The sequence below is a fragment of the Protomyctophum parallelum genome (assembly GCF_964188405.1).
Source record: "Protomyctophum parallelum genome assembly, chromosome: 10".
Lineage (NCBI taxonomy): Eukaryota > Metazoa > Chordata > Actinopteri > Myctophiformes > Myctophidae > Protomyctophum > Protomyctophum parallelum.
In genome coordinates, this window is record NC_139704.1 from 48,155,289 (window position 1) to 48,172,920 (window position 17,632).

Sequence of the window (17,632 nt, forward strand, 5' to 3'; positions counted from 1 at the left end):
TCTCAACTGTTTTGGACGGCGGTGGGCTCTTTGGAATCGTGTCGCCCCCCCCTGGTGGCGTTCTCAAGGTTTTGGAGGTTCGGGGACCCCCCGGGACCCCCAAATGGTAACTCTGTCATTTCTCAACCGTTTTGGACGGCTCGTTGTTATTGTGTCGCCCCCCTGGGGGCGTCTTTGGGGGTCTCAAGGTTCAGGGACCCCCAGGGACCCCCAAATGGTAACTCTGTAATTTCTCAAAGTGTGTGAGAGAGAGAGCTATAGTAAGAAGAATATGCAGATGAATATAAATGGTTCTCTCTGTCTCTCCCTCCCATCAATAAAGATCTATCATAAAAATGTCAAGAGTTACCATGTGGAAGTCCCCAGGGGTCCACAAACCTCCAAAACCCTGATAATGCGCCCAGAGAGGCAACACGATTCCAACGAGCCCACCCCCGTCCAAAACGGTTGAGAAATGACAGAATTACCATTTGGTTGTCCCGGGGGGTCCCGGGGGGTCCCCGAACCTACAAAACCCTGAGAACGCCCCCAGGGGGGCAACACGATTCCAACAAGCCCACCCCTGTCCAAAATGGTTGAGAAATGACAGAGTTACCATTTGGGGGTCCCTGGGGGGTCCCGGGGGGTCCCCGAACCTCCAAAACCCTGAGAACGCCCCCAGGGGGGCGACACGATTCCAACGAGCCCATCGCCGTCCAAAACGGTTGAGAAATGACAGAGTTACCATTTGGGGGTCCCTGGGGGGTCCCTGGGGGTCCCTGAACCTTGAGACCCCCAAAGACGCCCCCAGGGGGGCGACGCGATTCCAACGAGCCCACCGCCGTCCAAAACGGTTGAGAAATGACAGAGTTACCATTTGGGGGTCCCTGGGTGGTCCCGGGGGGGTCCCTGAACCTTGAGACCCCCAAAGACGCCCCCAGGGGGGCGACACAATAACAACGAGCCGTCCAAAACGGTTGAGAAATGACAGAGTTACCATTTGGGGGTCCCTGGGGGGTCCCGGGGGGTCCCCAAACCTCCAAAACCTTGAGAACGCCACCAGGGGGGGCGACACGATTCCAAAGAGCCCACCGCCGTCCAAAACAGTTGAGAAATGACAGTTACCATTTGGGGGTCCCGGGGGGTCCCTCGGGGTCCCTGAACCTTGAGCCCCCTAAAGACGCCCCCAGGGGGGCGACACAATCACAACGAGCCCACCGCCGTCCAAAACGGTTGAGAAATGACAGAGTTAACATTTGGGGGTCCCTGGGGGGTCCCGGGGGGTCCCTTGGGGTCCCTGAACCTTGAGCCCCCTAAAGACGCCCCCAGGGGGGCGACACGATTCCAACGAGCCCACCGCCGTCCAAAACGGTTGAGAAATGACAGAGTTACCATTTGGGGGTCCCTGGGGGGTCCCTGGGGGTCCCTGAACCTTGAGACCCACAAAGACGCCCCCAGGGGGGCGACACAATCACAACAAGCCCACCGCCGTCCAAAACGGTTGAGAAATGACAGAGTTAACATTTGGGGGTCCCTGGGGGGTCCCGGGGGGTCCCTTGGGGTCCCTGAACCTTGAGCCCCCTAAAGACGCCCCCAGGGGGGCGACACGATTCCAACGAGCCCACCGCCGTCCAAAACGGTTGAGAAATGACAGAGTTACCATTTGGGGGTCCCTGGGGGGTCCCTGGGGGTCCCTGAACCTTGAGACCCACAAAGACGCCCCCAGGGGGGCGACACAATCACAACAAGCCCACCCCTGTCAAAAACGGTTGAGAAATGACAGAGTTACCATTTGGGGGTCCCTGGGGGGTCCCAGGGGGTCCCTGGGGGTCCCTGAACCTTGAGCCCCCCAAAGACACCCCCAGGGGGGCGACACGATTCCAACGAGCCCACCCCCGTCCAAAACAGTTGAGAAATGACAGAGTTACCATTTGGGGGTCCCTGGGGGGTCCCGGGGGGTCCCTCGGGGTCCCTGAACCTTGAGCCCCCTAAAGACGCCCCCAGGGGGGCGACACGATTCCAACGAGCCCACCCCCGTCCAAAACAGTTGAGAAATGACAGTTACCATTTGGGGGTCCCTAGGGGGTCCCTGGGGGGTCCCTGGGGGGTCCCTGAACCTTGAGACCCACAAAGACGCCCCCAGGGGGGCGACACAATCACAACAAGCCCACCCCCGTCAAAAACGGTTGAGAAATGACAGAGTTACCATTTGGGGGTCCCTGGGGGGTCCCAGGGGGTCCCTGGGGGTCCCTGAACCTTGAGCCCCCCAAAGACACCCCCAGGGGGGCGACACGATTCCAACGAGCCCACCCCCGTCCAAAACAGTTGAGATTTGCACCCTAAGCAAGGGTTTAAGACAGTGGCCAATGGAGAGGTGTCTTACATCTTTTCAGCGTAGGACCCGCCTTCTGAACTTTCACCCCTCACACAAATAATCCAAGAGAGAAAAAAAAAAAATCGAGACCAAAGACATAGGTTTTGAGAGAGAAAAAAAAAATCGAGACCAAAGACATAGGTTTTGAGAGAGAAGGCGTTTTGCAATGAGAAAAAAAAAACTTTCATTCGCAAACGAAGGAAAAAAAACATTAAAAACATTTTATTTAGCACAACACATATTATTATTACCCAAACATTTAGTAAGTATTTTGTTTTATGTAGTTTAATTTTTAATTTTTAATTTTTTTTAATTTTTTTTAAAAAAAATTAATTTAATTTTTTTTTAATTTTTAAAAGTTTTGTTCTCAATTATTTTTTCTTTTCTTTCAAATCTTATTTTTTTTTGCTTGCAAATATATTTTTTGATTGCGTTTTTAATTTGTTTGAATTAAAAATAGTTTTTTGTTCTGTTTAGATTTTTTCTCTCTCAAATGTTTTTCTTTTGTTTGGTTAATTTTTCTTTTGTTTGGTTAATAAAGAGACAAATGTAACTCCATACCCCTGATCTAAGTGATCAATATGAAAATCTATCAGGACATTATAGCAGATCTACAAGCTGACAACGCCTTGATATTTGCCTGTACCTGTGTGGTTTGTCAGATCAGTTAGTTACCTGCGTGGTGCTGTAGATCTCCTCATGCAGTGTGTTGGAGGGTTGTCTGTCAGATCAGTTAGTTACCTGTGTGGTCTGGTAGATCAGTTAGTTACCTGTGTGGTCTGGTAGATCTCCTCATGCAGTGTGCTCTCTCTGCATCTCGTCAGGGTCAGCTCTTCTCTCAGCTGGTCTCTCTCTCGCTCGGCCTGCGTCAGCAGCACTTCGCTCTCCTGCTCCGATTGGCTCCTCAGAGCAGTCAGCCTATCACGGAAGTCCTGCTCCAGGTCCCTGCCAACGGACCAACCAATCAGGTGCCTCCTCAGTGTATATATATATATATACACACCGTACCAAATCCAATGGCTGAGTGAGTTTCATAATTATGTTCGCTCGCACGGATGCACACTTTTTTAGAAGCGAATTGTGCTTTTCCTTTTGTCACAGACACAAAACTGGTTGCACGATGGTGTTGCGATTGTCGACAAATATCGTGACCAGGCTTTTCTCTCTGTCTTAGGTTGTGACCTGAAGGCTTTTCTCTCTGTCTTAGGTTGTGACCTGAAGGCTTTTCTCTCTGTCTTAGGTTGTGACCAGGCTTTTCTCTCTGCTTTAGGTTGTGACCAGGCTTTTCTCTCTGTCTTAGGTTGTGACCAGGCTTTTCTCTCTGTCTTAGGTTGTGACCAGGCTTTTCTCTCTGCTTTAGGTTGTGACCAGGCTTTTCTCTCTGTCTTAGGTTGTGACCTGAAGACTTTTCTCTCTGTCTTAGGTTGTGACCTGAAGACTTTTCTCTCTGTCTTAGGTTGTGACCAGGGTTTTCTCTCCGTCTTAGGTTGTGACCAGGCTTTTCTCTCTGTCTTAGGTTGTGACCTGAAGGCCTTTCTCTCTGCCTTAGGTTGTGACCAGGCTTTTCTCTCTGTCTTAGGTTGTGACCAGGCTTTTCTCTCTGTCTTAGGTTGTGACCAGGCTTTTCTCTCTGCCTTAGGTTGTGACCTGAAGGCTTTTCTCTCTGTCTTAGGTTGTGACCAGGTTTTTCTCTCTGTCTTAGGTTGTGACCTGAAGGCTTTTCTCTCTGTCTTAGGTTGTGACCAGGCTTTTCTCTCTGTCTTAGGTTGTGACCTGAAGGCTTTTCTCTCTGTCTTAGGTTGTGACCTGAAGGCTTTTCTCTCTGTCTTAGGTTGTGACCTGAAGGCTTTTCTCTCTGTCTTAGGTTGTGACCAGGCTTTTCTCTCTGTCTTAGGTTGTGACCAGGCTTTTCTCTCTGTCTTAGGTTGTGACCAGGCTTTTCTCTCTGTCTTAGGTTGTGACCAGGCTTTTCTCTCTGCCTTAGGTTGTGACCAGGCTTTTCTCTCTGCCTTAGGTTGTGACCTGAAGGCTTTTCTCTCTGTCTTAGGTTGTGACCAGGCTTTTCTCTCTGTCTTAGGTTGTGACCAGGCTTTGATCTCCATGCATGCCACTGACAAATGGTTAGCTGAATCACAGGGCTCTAAGAAGCCAAGGCAAGGGTTCCTAAAATGTTCAGACCGCGACCCCCAAAAATAATCATGTTTGAACTGGGGACCCCTCCTCACCCTGGGGACCCCTCCTCACCCTGGGGACCCCTCCTCACCCTGGGGACCCCTCCTCAACCTGGGGACCCCTCCTCACCCTGGGGACCCCTCCTCAAACTGACAAGCACTTGGAATTGTAGGCATTACATCTAGACTGACTCGGTTCCACAGATAAATATTGTGAATATAGCCAAACTACAAGCTCACTGCAATGTTTGCCTCTTTCGTACGCAATAATGCCATTAACAGTTTGACGACCGCTAATTGTTTAATCCAGGGTTCGATGGCGCTTACTACGAGATTCCCGCCTTTTGTTTTATGTGTTTAATCCGCCGTATTGTAATAATTAAAAAGAAACTCCGTGTTTGCCGCGGAGCTGGAGACGAGACCTTCATGTTATGACGACGAAACCGGAAATCAACACATGCTGTGGGCTGCTAGGGCTTCTGGGAAATTGAGGCCAATGCAAATTAATGGGGTACAACGCCTCATGGAGGAGGGTCTTGTGGGGCGGTCTTGCGGCGCACCAAGATGGCGGGTGGTGCGATTGTTCATAACAAACGGAGGAACATTTTTTCACCGGATTTTCACTGATCAAAAACCCAAATAATTCAGCGTATGCTCTAAAGGTAATAAAACAATCTCGGCAGCGTAGAATATTTGATTAAAATGCGGGTTACGCGTTTTGTGGAGTCAAACTGTTAAATTGTGCAGATAAGATACCCTGTAGTGGACACCTTTATACTGTATGTTGGCTGGTTGTTACTCTTTTGAGTGAGAAAACTATATGTCGCTACAACGATCAAAGGCGTAGATCATTGATCTTTGATTGGTTGATGGTCTCCATGGTAGCGTGCCTTACTTGATCTTTGATTGGTTGATGGTCTCCATGGTAGCGTGCCTTACTTGATCTTTGATTGGTTGATGGTTTCCATGGTAGCGTGCCTTACTTGATCTTTGATTGGTTGATGGTTTCCATGGTAGCGTGCCTTACTTGATCTTTGATTGGTTGATGGTCTCCATGGTAGCGTGCCTGTCGTCCACCTCTCGGACCAGCTTCAGGTTCCGTCTGTCTGCCCAGTCCAGGTCTGTCTTCAGCCTGTCTCTCTCTCTGACCGCGTCCTCCGCCAACGTCCTGTATGCGCACACGCACACACACACACACACACACACACACACACACACACACACACACACACACACACACACACACACACGTAAGTTTAACGGTCCATTCATTCATACATTGGGAGGTGAAGCGGTGAACAGTCGACGCCAGCGTCCTCACTTCCCACATTCACACACTGACGGTGGCGAGCTCACACCGACCAATGCGAGGCACCGACAGGACTCACTGGAGGCGACGTGGGGTTCAGCTTCTTGCCCGAGGACACTTCGACATGTGGACAGGAGGAGGAGCCGGGATTCGAACCGTCGACCGAGGGATCATTGGACGACCTGCTCTACCTCCTGAGCCACAGCCGCCCAGTGGAGAATTATACAGTACAGTCCAACACCTGCACATGTTTGGATATGTACTAGCCTATGTTCATGCCTATATATTTATTATTTCGGTTCAGATCGAGTAGATTGTGTATATTGTGTATATGGTGTATTTTGCCCTGCTACTAAAAAGTAGGACAGGTGACTTGTTGTATTTATGCTTAGGTACTTCAAGGTGTATTCTGGATGTTGTATTTGCTGGTCCAAAATGTAACATTTATGATGTAGTATTGAAGTGTAATTTTTATTTCTGCCTCTTGGCCAGTTACCACTTGTAAAAGAGACCCAGTCTCAATGTGTTTTTACTGGTTAAATAAAGGTTAAATAAAATAAAATAGTCTGCCCTCCAAAGCTAGAGTGCAGCAACTATGTTTTTGGAAACTACTAATTATTTCATCATTTTGGGAGATAAACAATGAGCTCAAGAACAGATCTTGTATACAATTAGTGTGATATCACTTACAGTACACACTTTCATTTATTATACCTCAGTTTAACTGATGCTAAAGCGCTGTGTCACACGCTGGCCAGTAGATGGAGACATTGTCATGTGTCTGAGAGGCTAAATGTCATCAAATGGTGGTTCCGTGGCTCAAATGGGTCTGAGAGGCTAAATGTCATCAAATGGTGGTTCCGTGGCTCAAATGGGTCTGAGAGGCTAAATGTCATCAAATGGTGGTTCCGTGGCTCAAATGGGTCTGAGAGGCTAAATGTCATCAAATGGTGGTCCGTGGCTCAAATGGGTCTGAGGGGCTAAATGTCATCAAATGGTGGTTCCGTGGCTCAAATGGGTCTGAGAGGCTAAATGTCATCAAATGGTGGTTCCGTGGCTCAAATGGGTCTGAGAGGCTAAATGTCATCAAATGGTGGTTCCGTGGCTCAAATGGGTCTAAGACGCTAAATGTCATCAAATGGTGGTTCCGTGGCTCAAATGGGTCTGAGAGGCTAAATGTCATCAAATGGTGGTTCTGTGGCTCAAATGGGTCTGAGGGGCTAAATGTCATCAAATGGTGGTTCTGTGGCTCAGATACTGAATAAATAGTGGACCTCTTTGATATGAAACGGGTTAAAACCCAATGATGTATAGAATACAGGTCAGCTGTTTGTCACTCCATCATTTCTAGCCCCAGGCCGACCGATCGATGTAAACCAATCAATAACAGTTAATTAATGGCTTTCTTCTCCGGGTTAATTACAGTGTGTAACTCCGCCTCCACCACAGGAAATTACATTCTGCCCATCCGGAAGCTTCTTCTATATCCATTTATTATTATTATTATTTATTATTCTATACACTTCTGTCTGGATAGCAACATCTGTATGAATATGCACAACACGTATATATTAATAGAGACGGCACCGGATTCCTCCTCCCATCCACTTGCATTAAGTTGCTCAAAAGCGCATGAGGCGATTTCACTCCTCCTTCCGGGTAGGAACAGAGTGCATTCTGGGATGGATTTGCCCCAATAACATGAACGCGCTGGTCGTTGACCAACATTGCGCTGCGTTCACGTATGAAACATTCGTTCACGTGTCATGGCCCCGATCACATGAACGTGCGCAATGATAGTCAACGGACCAGCGCTGCCTCGAGCTGCAATACCTTCATTCGGCCACTATGTCCATTTGGCCTCAGGGTTTCCTCCGGGTGCCGTCTCTATTCATATATACTCTAAGGCACAACATCATTGTGCGTAAGAGCAATACGCACAGCAGCCATATGGGAAACAAGAGAGTGTGTGTGTTGCGTGCGTGCCCATACGTCAGGTGTGTGTGTGTGTGTGTGTGTGTGTGTGTGTGTGTGCGCCCCCGTACGTCAGGTGTGTGATCTCGTTCTTGTAGGTGATCAGGGCAGCTTGGTGGATCCCGTTCCCGCTGACCAGCAGCTCGTTGTCCAGAGCCAGCGTCAGGTCGGCCAGACACACACGCTCCTCTAGAGAGAAGTCCAGCGTCTACGCGCACACACACACACACACACACACACACACACACACAATATATTACTTATTGCGCCAATAAGAACATGTTTAACCCACATTTAGGCCTGACGTCGATAATAAAATAAATGTGCCAGTTGACAGTTTTCTGAAATACCTCATGTTTCTGTATCAGTGGTGCTCAATATTTCATGTCAAGGACCCCACAAATGATATGTAATTGGCCGCCGACCCCCATCTGAAAATATGTTCTCTCAGAAGCAAATATTTGAGTTAAAAAGGTTCACTCTGAGAGAATATATATTCAAAGATTTTCAAAAATAGCAGACCTACAAGCTCATAGCGCGCCACTCGGTGACGCGCTATGAGCTTGTAGATCTGCTATTTTTCAATAGCTACATTATAACATAACGTTTAAAACACCAAAAGGGGTTCCCGTCCTGAATGGGTTAAATAACAATGCACTGAATGCAACCTAGGAATCACATGACGTCACTTTAATTGATTCAAAGTGACAATAATTAGGTCAAGACTGGACTGAAGATGCGAGGTCAATAATAGGTCAAAACTCTTGTTTGGAATCGTTAGCCTCGGGGGGGAAAGCTTCCCGTGTCTGACTGAATATAGGTATTGGTTTCACTATCGCTCAACGTCAACTTCAATTGATTCCACGCGATGGGTATGGATGGGTCAAGTATGGGTCAACTATGGGTCAACTATGGGTCAACTATGGGTCAAGTATGGGTCAACTATGGGTATTAGGGGCATTTTTCTGCTGTTTTTCGTGTCGTTTTTCTGATGTTTTAAGTGTCGTTTTCCGTGCCGACGTTGCCGTTTATGCCGGCGAGTGAGTCAGTCAGGATACGACAGCAGTGACAACGCACACTGTGTGTGTGTGTGTGTGTGTGTGTGTGTGTGTGTGTGTGTGTGTGTGTGTGTGTGTGTGTGTGTGTGTGGCGAGGAATCGATTGGGGAGGAGAAAGGGGGTAAACCAAAAAAAGGCACAAAAACAAATGATGGTTCTGTGGCATCCGACTAAGACCCAACACTTAGTGTCTGGTTTCTTTGGGTTGTGATGACGGTTCAGAGTTAATGACGAGACCAACGCATTCCTACAGCAGTCTGAGAATGTGTTCAATGTCTCTCTAGTCTTAAGCCCTTCAACCATCTGCACGCACACAGTGAGACAGACAGACAGACAGACAGACAGACAGACAGACAGACAGACAGACAGACAGACAGACAGACAGACAGACAGACAGACAGACAGACAGACAGACAGACAGACAGACAGACAGACAGACAGACAGACAGACAGACAGACAGACAGACAGACATGCAATGAGACAGGGGTGGCGGTGGCTCAGGGGTCAGAGTGGCAGGATGGTAACCGTAAGGCTGCCAGTTCGATCCCTGTGGGCTCCCCCAGAGTTAGTGTCGAAGTGTCCTTGAGCAAGACACTGAACCCCTAATTGCTCCTGATGTGCTGGTTGGTGCCTTGCATGGTTTCCTCTGCCATCGGTGTGTGAATGTGTGTTTCTTTTTATATATATATATTTTTTTTATCCCACGATTTTGTAACCCATTTTTCACCCCTGTGTCAATCATCTAATGTGATCCTGGGCTCTGCACACCCTCCACCAACCTAGTCCCCATATATGGGGGACAAGGGGAGACCAACCTAGTCCCCATATATGGGGGACAAGGGGAGACCAACCTAGTCCCCATATATGGGGGACAAGGGGAGACCAACCTAGTCCCCATATATGGGGGACAAGGGGAGACCAACCTAGTCCCCATATATGGGGGACAAGGGTAGACCAACCTAGTCCCCATATATGGGGGACAAGGGGAGACCAACCTAGTCCCCATATATGGGGGACAAGGGGAGAGCAACGGACTTGAACTCATGCTTCCTTCATGCCTGAGTGTCCAAGTTGCTCCTTTACACCTGACAGGGGGGAGTTTCCCTGGTTGGATGTAGCGCGTGAGATGTGAATGTGAATGTGTGTTTGATGTCTCATTCACACACACTGACCTGCAGGATGTCCAGTGTCGTTTTTGGCATCAAATTTCTATTTTAGTTTTAGTCTTTGTCTTTTGAATAGTTTTCATTTAGTTTTAGTCACATTTTAGTCACCCGGAATATTTTATTGTTAGTCTAGTTTTAGTCGACTAAATCTCATAAGATTTTAGTCGACTAAATCTACAGTTGATTTAGTCGACTAAAATGTATTTTGGTGGGTCTTGATGCCGTCGTAATGACTGTTTTTACACTTGCTGAAAATAGCTGATCTACAAGCTCACAACGCGTCGCGCTGCGACGCGTTGTGAGCTTGTAGATCGGCTATTTTCAGCATGCAACCAAGTGTAAAATGACTTATACTGGATCTCTCGTCCACTAGTCCCTTCCTAACATTTTAGTCTAGTTTTTATTTGTCGACGAAATTGTCAGTATATTTAGTCTTAGTTTTAGTCATCGTAGCTTAGTTTTCATTTAGTTTCCATTTGTTTTTGTCAGTGAAAATAGGTAGTCGACGAACATTTTTCGTCTTAGTTTTAGTCGACGAAAACAACACTGACCTGCAGAATGTCTCGGCTGTTCCGGATGCCCTCCTCGGTCCAGAGGGTCATGACCTTCTCGGGGGAGGTGCAGCCCGACCCGTCGTCCAGACGGCTCAGCAGCCTCTGTCCCACCGTGGGCGACAGGAGGGAGGGCGAGGCGCAGCGCCCCGAAACCTCCCCCCCGAAACCATCCCCGCCGCCGCCCGGCCGGGAGGAGGCCGAGCGCATCGCCTCCTCAAAGCCCTGCATGGACCGGGAGGAGAGGAGAGGTGGGAGTCAGTGCCGACGTCGTCCATTAGAATTATGACGAGTATGTTTCGTCTACTAACGTTTTTCCCACTGACGAACAGTAAATAAAAACTAAGCTGTGATGTTGTGGGTCATGACCGGAAGAATAAGGTCACGAATACAAGCGGCCAAAATGAGTTTTCTCCGACAGGTGGCTGGCATCTCCCTTAGAGATAGGGTGAGGAGTTCAGTCACGCGAGAGAGACTCGGAGTAGAGCCACTGCTTCTTCGCCTGGAAAGTTCGGGGCATCTGGTTAGGATGCCTCTCGGGCGCCTCCCTAGGGAGGTCCTCGAGGCACGTCCCACTGGGAGGAGACCCCCGGGGGGCAGAACAACCAAGGCACAGTTGGAGGAAACACATCGACTCACTGGCCTTGTAACGTCTCGGGATCCCCCCCAGGAGGAAGTCACTAATGTTGCTCTGGAGAGGGAAGTCTGGAGCACTCTGGTGGAGCTGTTGCCCCCGCGACCCGACTACGGATAAGCGGTTGAAGATGGATGGATGGAAGCTGTGACGACTATAAGACTAAATATGGAGGACTGGAGAAGAGATGAAAGACAAGTCACTTGATGCTTGGTCGCATGCTGAAAATAGCAGATCTACAAGCTCACGGTGAGCTTGCAAATCGGCTATTTTCAGCATGCAGCCCACTTGGCATTAATTGTCGCTCGGTACGGTTTCATAATTGTAACATCAAAGGGTAACTTTAGGTGACCTAACCTAAAGTCACAGCGCGGCGGTCAGAGGAAGAGTAATAACTGGAACGTCACAATTAATCACATTCAGGTTTGGCCTTTTGGGCCTTTTGGCCATTATGTCTGTGCCCAAAATGGCCACAGACATAATTTAATAGCTTTATACAAAAAAAATAAACAAACAATTAACACGGTAATGATTGTTGACGGTTATGACAATTATGCAAAAACAAATAACCGTGATCATCTCTAATAATTGTTATTAGGCGATTAATCGATTATGTAATAATTGGATGCCAGGCACCTCCTCCTCCTCCTCCTCTTCCTCCTCTCCCCCCCGATGGGGGTCCAAGCGAGGCTCAGAGAAGCTCATCTGAAACCGAGCCATGAACCCAATCCTCTGGGTTCTGGTTCTGGAAGGAACAAGACACCAATCCTCTGGGTTCTGGTTCTGGAAGGAACAACACACCAATCCTCTGGGTTCTGGTTCTGGAAGGAACAAGACACCAATCCTCTGGGTCCTGGTTCTGGAAGGAACAAGACACCAATCCTCTGGGTTCTGGTTCTGGAAGGAACAACAAGACACCAATCCTCTGGGTTCTGGTTCTGGAAGGAACAACAAGAGTGGGCCGTAGATTCTTTAAGTAAAGTTTAGATCCAGAGTACTGTCTATTGTTAGATCTATAGGTTTTAGATCCAGAGGATTGCAGTAGATCTATATATCTGTCGTTTTAGATCCAGATGACTGTAGTATATCTATATATCCATCATTTTAGATCCAGAGCGATGTAGAGAGTCTATATATCTGTGGTTTCAGATCCAGAGGGCTGTAGAGAGTCTATATATCTGTGGTTTTAGATCCAGAGGGCTGTAGAGAGTCTATATATCTGTGGTTTCAGATCCAGAGGGCTGTAGAGAGTCTATATATCTGTGGTTTTAGATCCAGAGGGCTGTAGAGAGTCTATATATCTGTGGTTTCAGATCCAGAGCGCTGTAGAGAGTCTATATATCTGTGGTTTCAGATCCAGAGCGCTGTAGAGAGTCTATATATCTGTGGTTTCAGATCCAGAGGGCTGTAGAGAGTCTATATATCTGTGGTTTTAGATCCAGAGGGCTGTAGAGAGTCTATATATCTGTGGTTTCAGATCCAGAGCGAGGTAGAGAGTCTATATATCTGTGGTTTTAGATCCAGAGGGCTGTAGAGAGTCTATATATCTGTGGTTTCAGATCCAGAGCGAGGTAGAGAGTCTATATACTGTGGTTTCAGATCCAGAGGGCTGCAGTAGACTCCCCAGACGGTGGTTGCCAGGTTGGTATGTTCTGAATGTGTCAGAGTGCTGGGGGAACCGGTCCGGTGCTGGGGGAACCGGTCCCACCGTGCGCTGGTCGGTAGGCGATGACTTACAGTGTGGTGGATAATCTCCCGATAATATATTACAAATACACAAACAGCTCCAGTTAGTCCATGATGTACGAAAAAACACAAGAGATGAATCCAGCCCAGAGGATGCACAGGATCTGTCTGTCTGTCTGTACAACACAGTCTCCCACACATCTCTCTCTCCCACACATCTCTCTCTCCCACACATCTCTCTCTCCCACACATCTCTCTCTCTCTCTCTCTCTCTCTCTCTCTCTCTCTCTCTCTCTCTCTCTCTCTCTCTCTCTCTCTCTCTCTCTCTCTCTCTCTCTCTCTCTCTCTCTCTCTCTCTCTCTCTCTCTCTCTCTCTCTCTCTCTCTCTCTCTCTCTCTCTCTCTCACACACACACGGTCGGTTTAACTCTAGTCACACTGGGTGAATTCCCCACAGACGGAGATTAAAAACGGGCCAAAGCAGGTGATTTCACACACACTTTGTTTCTCTGTTCGATGCTGTTAATCTGGCTTAGGCTGCTTTCTACTGGATGCATACCGCTCACACACACACACACACACACACACACACACACACACACAGCCACCCACACGCACACGCGTGCGACAGAAAAAGAGAGCACAAGTTCCTTGTTGTGCTTACACTCTGGGGTTTCATCTAAATAACATTATGCCTGATATCATATGAAATGAGAATAATAATATTATGCCTGATATGAAATGAGAATGAGTCAAAGTGAAGAACTGAACGGTGTCCCATGAATGCTCGTACGGAGGGCCGCTCAGTGACTTCCAAACAACAAACTCTTTGCAGTTTGAAAGAGGACAATTCAAGCTTTCCCTGCAGCTGCAATGTTGGCGAGTTTGACGCAGATCGGGCAAACGAAATTTGGATGAATGAGCTGTCACTGGATGGTGTTGCAAACTCTAGATTCATCCCATTATGAAAACATCTTTGTGTTGCAAATTGCAGCTGTTGCAACACTAGATTATTTTTAACCGTATAAATGGGTTGAATCTAGAGTTGCAACACCAGCCATTGACAATCCATTCACCCCAAACAGAAATCTGACAACATTAACCATTAAACGATTCTACAAATGACTTCTAAATCCTGACAGTTTTCTCAACAACCTCATGTTTCTATGTCAGTGGTTCTCAAACATGTTCATGTCAAGCACCTCCAAAATATATGTACTTTGTTGTTCCAAGGACCCCCCCCCCCCCCCCCCAAAAAAAAAGCAAAGATTTGTACTGTACTGTACTGTACTGCACTGTACAAGCCCTCCTCCCTGGCCTGTGTGTGTCTGTGTGTTAGGCTGTGCAACAGTGACACTTGGTGGCGAACAAACGCTATAACGCTATTGTCGTGCTCGGACACATGCAGCCAGGGACAGACCCAGGGACAGACCCAGGGACACAGCCACACACATAGCTCTCTATAGGAAAATCTAGCCTTGCAAATTGTGTTTAAGGCCAAATATATACCTGGGGGGTCCTTGGCACAACAGCACTGATTTAGAAGGAATTTGTAGAATGGGCCTGAGGTCTTAATGAGAGTGCTTACTGCTTACACCCTGCTTCTCCCTCACACACAGCCAAAGCAAAGCAAACACCAGTACTCTCATAATAACCAAGTTAATCTGTTACTACTGTACATGTGCCACTCCTGTCTAACACACACAGCAAGCTCTGTGCTCTGTGCATGCTATACCAGCCAGGTAATCTCTCTGTCTCTCTCTCTCTCACAAGAGGCACAGCAAGCTCTGTGCTCTGTGCATGCTATACCAGCCAGGTAATCTCTCTGTCTCTCTCTCTCTTTGCACAGCAAGCTCTGTGCATGCTATACCAGCCAGGTAATCTCTCTGTCTCTCTCTCTCTCTTTGCACAGCAAGCTCTGTGCATTAGTAGGCCTAATCTCTCTGTCTGTCTGTCTGTCTGTCTGTCTGTCTCTCTCATGCACAGCAAGCTCTGTGTGCAATGTGCTCGCTCTCTCTTTCTCTGTATTCGGAGAGCAAGAAGCCGGGTTGTGTTGTGAGACGTTTGTGTGTCTGAAGTGAACACATACCTGGGGCACAAAATGTCTGCCTCTGTAGAGGTAAACAACAACAACACCATCACCTCTAGTGGACTAGTGGACTAAAATGTGACTAAAACTAAATTAAAACTATATTCAAGAGACTATATTATGACTAAAAATCACCACTGGGAGCAACAACGACATCATAATCATCACCTCAGACAGAAACTGCCGGCCTCTGTAAGGCAGACTCCGGTGTTTCCGGCCGCTCCAGGTCAACAGACCACAGCCAGAGAGCAGGCCTGTGGTGCAGCTGTACATTCTGTCTGTTGTTAAATAAAACTCACTATGTGTGTCAGTAGTTGTGTTATTGTCACTATAGTGTCTGTTGCTTTTCTTCAGTCAGTATATATTGTCCTCTCTCTCTCTGGAGCAGCCGTTGCCAGGTTCTGCGAGAGAGGGAGAGAGAAATAAGCGGCCAGGGTGGTCGAAAAACAAGCCCCAAAAAATATATTTGTTTTGGGGCTTCTTTCAGGTTTATTAGGGGCCCGGTTGGTCTTCAAAGCTTTTCATGTCCAGGACCCCCTAAATGTATATACGTGCATTAGGCCATGTCGGACCCCCATCTGAAATGATTCCGTATACCAGGGACCCCCATACAAGATATGCAGCGTTAGAAATGTCAAATATATTTTTTTATAAGTCAAAGAATTAGACCACGGATCGGACCACCATACCTCTGAGAGTGTACAAATTGTTTTTGTACAATCGCAAAGTTACAGCCACAACATACAGTAAAGGGTCCATTTGGTTCCTAACTATCCATCATTTATCTGGGGACCCCCTGGAACCCCCTCAAAGACCCCACTTTTGAGAACCGATGCATTAGATTAGGCCATGCACACGAGCACTGCAAACATCGGATATTTGAAAATAACTGATCCACAAGCTCACAAGTGACTCTGGTAATGGAGTCCCTGACACAAAATGCAGTTCAAATCAAAGTATTTTTGAGAACCACTGGTTTAAACAACAAGGAATAAAGCCCAAATAATCAACTACACACAAACTAATGCAAAGCTGCAACTATACCAATATTTACAAGCAATTCTACAGAAAAAACAGGCCCAGCGTTGCTTATAATAAGCAGATCTGGCAACACTGCTCTGGAGCTGCAAGGCCTTGCCCCACGGCATGCTGGGTAAAGCCTGCCCATGCACTCCTGTATGTCACTTCCTTGATTGACAGCATCAGAGACTTCTGATTGGCCAGAGTCGACGAATCGGTGGTTCTCTCTGAAGGGAACTGCATTTTGAACTGGAATTTAAAGGTATATTCAGTGAATTTAAAGGTATATTCAGTGATTGCATTTAATTCAGATATCATGCCAATACTCCTTACTATAGAGTGCGCTGACCATATAAGGAGTTCCTCTCTATCCCCAGTGAGCCCCGGATCATTAACCCATTCTGACCTGAGATCAGATTCCTACGAGGTTTCCACTGGACACACATTGGTCTGATTAACCCATTCTGACCTGAGATCAGATTCTAAAAATGTCAGTCGTTCTTCGATTTTTCAAAAATAGCAGACCTACAAGCTCGTAGCGCGCCACTCGGTGGCGCGCTATGAGCTTGTAGATCTGCTATTTTTCAATAGCTAAAGCATAACATGATGCTAACACCACAATGGGTTCCCGTTCAGAATGGAAACAATGATAAAAGCTAAAACATCATATCAGGAGGATTCGAATGCTTTATGATATGTCTTTTCCATTTACTATGTTCACACAGAGGCAGATTAGCAGCAACAGATCTATTTCACCCAATAGCCCCGCCTAGGCAAAAATAAGGGGCTTGCACACTGAAGGAAGAATGAGGTTCTTTGGATGCAAAAAAAAGTCTTGAAACTCCATCATTGCAGTTCTGCCCCCAGCCCCCTTTCCTGTTGATACAAGAAGCAGCAGATCAGATGGACCGGCTGAATGATTGAGTGCATGAATATGATGAGATACTATTGCATAAGTAACTGTGATAGATACTGGAGTGACCCCCCCCCCCCCTTAAATAATGACACAGCATTTAACCTGATAACGTTGATGTTTAAACTGAGTGGACTCTAGTAGGACAATGCACAAAGGATCCACCCATGATGCAGTCAAACAGGCTTTACTTAAAATAACTTACAGAAACAAAACAATCATGTAATCATGTAACTACAAAGCTCACAACGCTGATGCACATGGTGCATTAAATTAGAGGTAATTTCATGCTAGTTACATTCCAAACTAAAAAAAAAGTGCCCTTCTGGGCACAGGTCTCCAATAGGAGTGAGTGTGATGTTTGCAAAATGTAGGAGTATATAAACATGTTTTTTGTGTGTTTGTTTTTTGTAATAATTTTCTTCATTTTGCAGAGCCAGATCACTCATAGCATCTCTGAGGATAGAATTCTGGATGAACAGGACATGTGCAGCGTTTTGTACGAAACGGGCCACAGACTCGTCTTGATTACATGACTACTATGTGTACAGATTTGAGTGAGATTTGAATGAAATCTGTGCGACTAATATTAAAAAAATGTGTTTTGCAGAAATCGGCCTCAACCGGCAGATGTGGAGGGATGCAGGGAAAATCTTTTTCCATAGCCAGAGTGTGCATACAAAGCTGTACACAGATCGATGCAGTTAT

General features: G+C 47.1%; 1 protein-coding gene across 1 annotated transcript in view; it reads right to left on the reverse strand.

The window, feature by feature from the left end:
• Nucleotides 1-17,632, reverse strand: part of ninl (ninein-like) — a gene marked incomplete at its 5' end in the record, with an annotated part of 91,714 nt that overhangs the window by 44,758 nt on the left and 29,324 nt on the right. The window contains 4 exons of the mRNA XM_083775083.1: nt 3,124-3,298; nt 5,552-5,692; nt 7,879-8,015; nt 10,584-10,808. Coding sequence (XP_083631209.1) covers nt 3,124-3,298; nt 5,552-5,692; nt 7,879-8,015; nt 10,584-10,808 — 678 coding nt within the window. The remainder of the gene's footprint in view (nt 1-3,123; nt 3,299-5,551; nt 5,693-7,878; nt 8,016-10,583; nt 10,809-17,632) is intronic.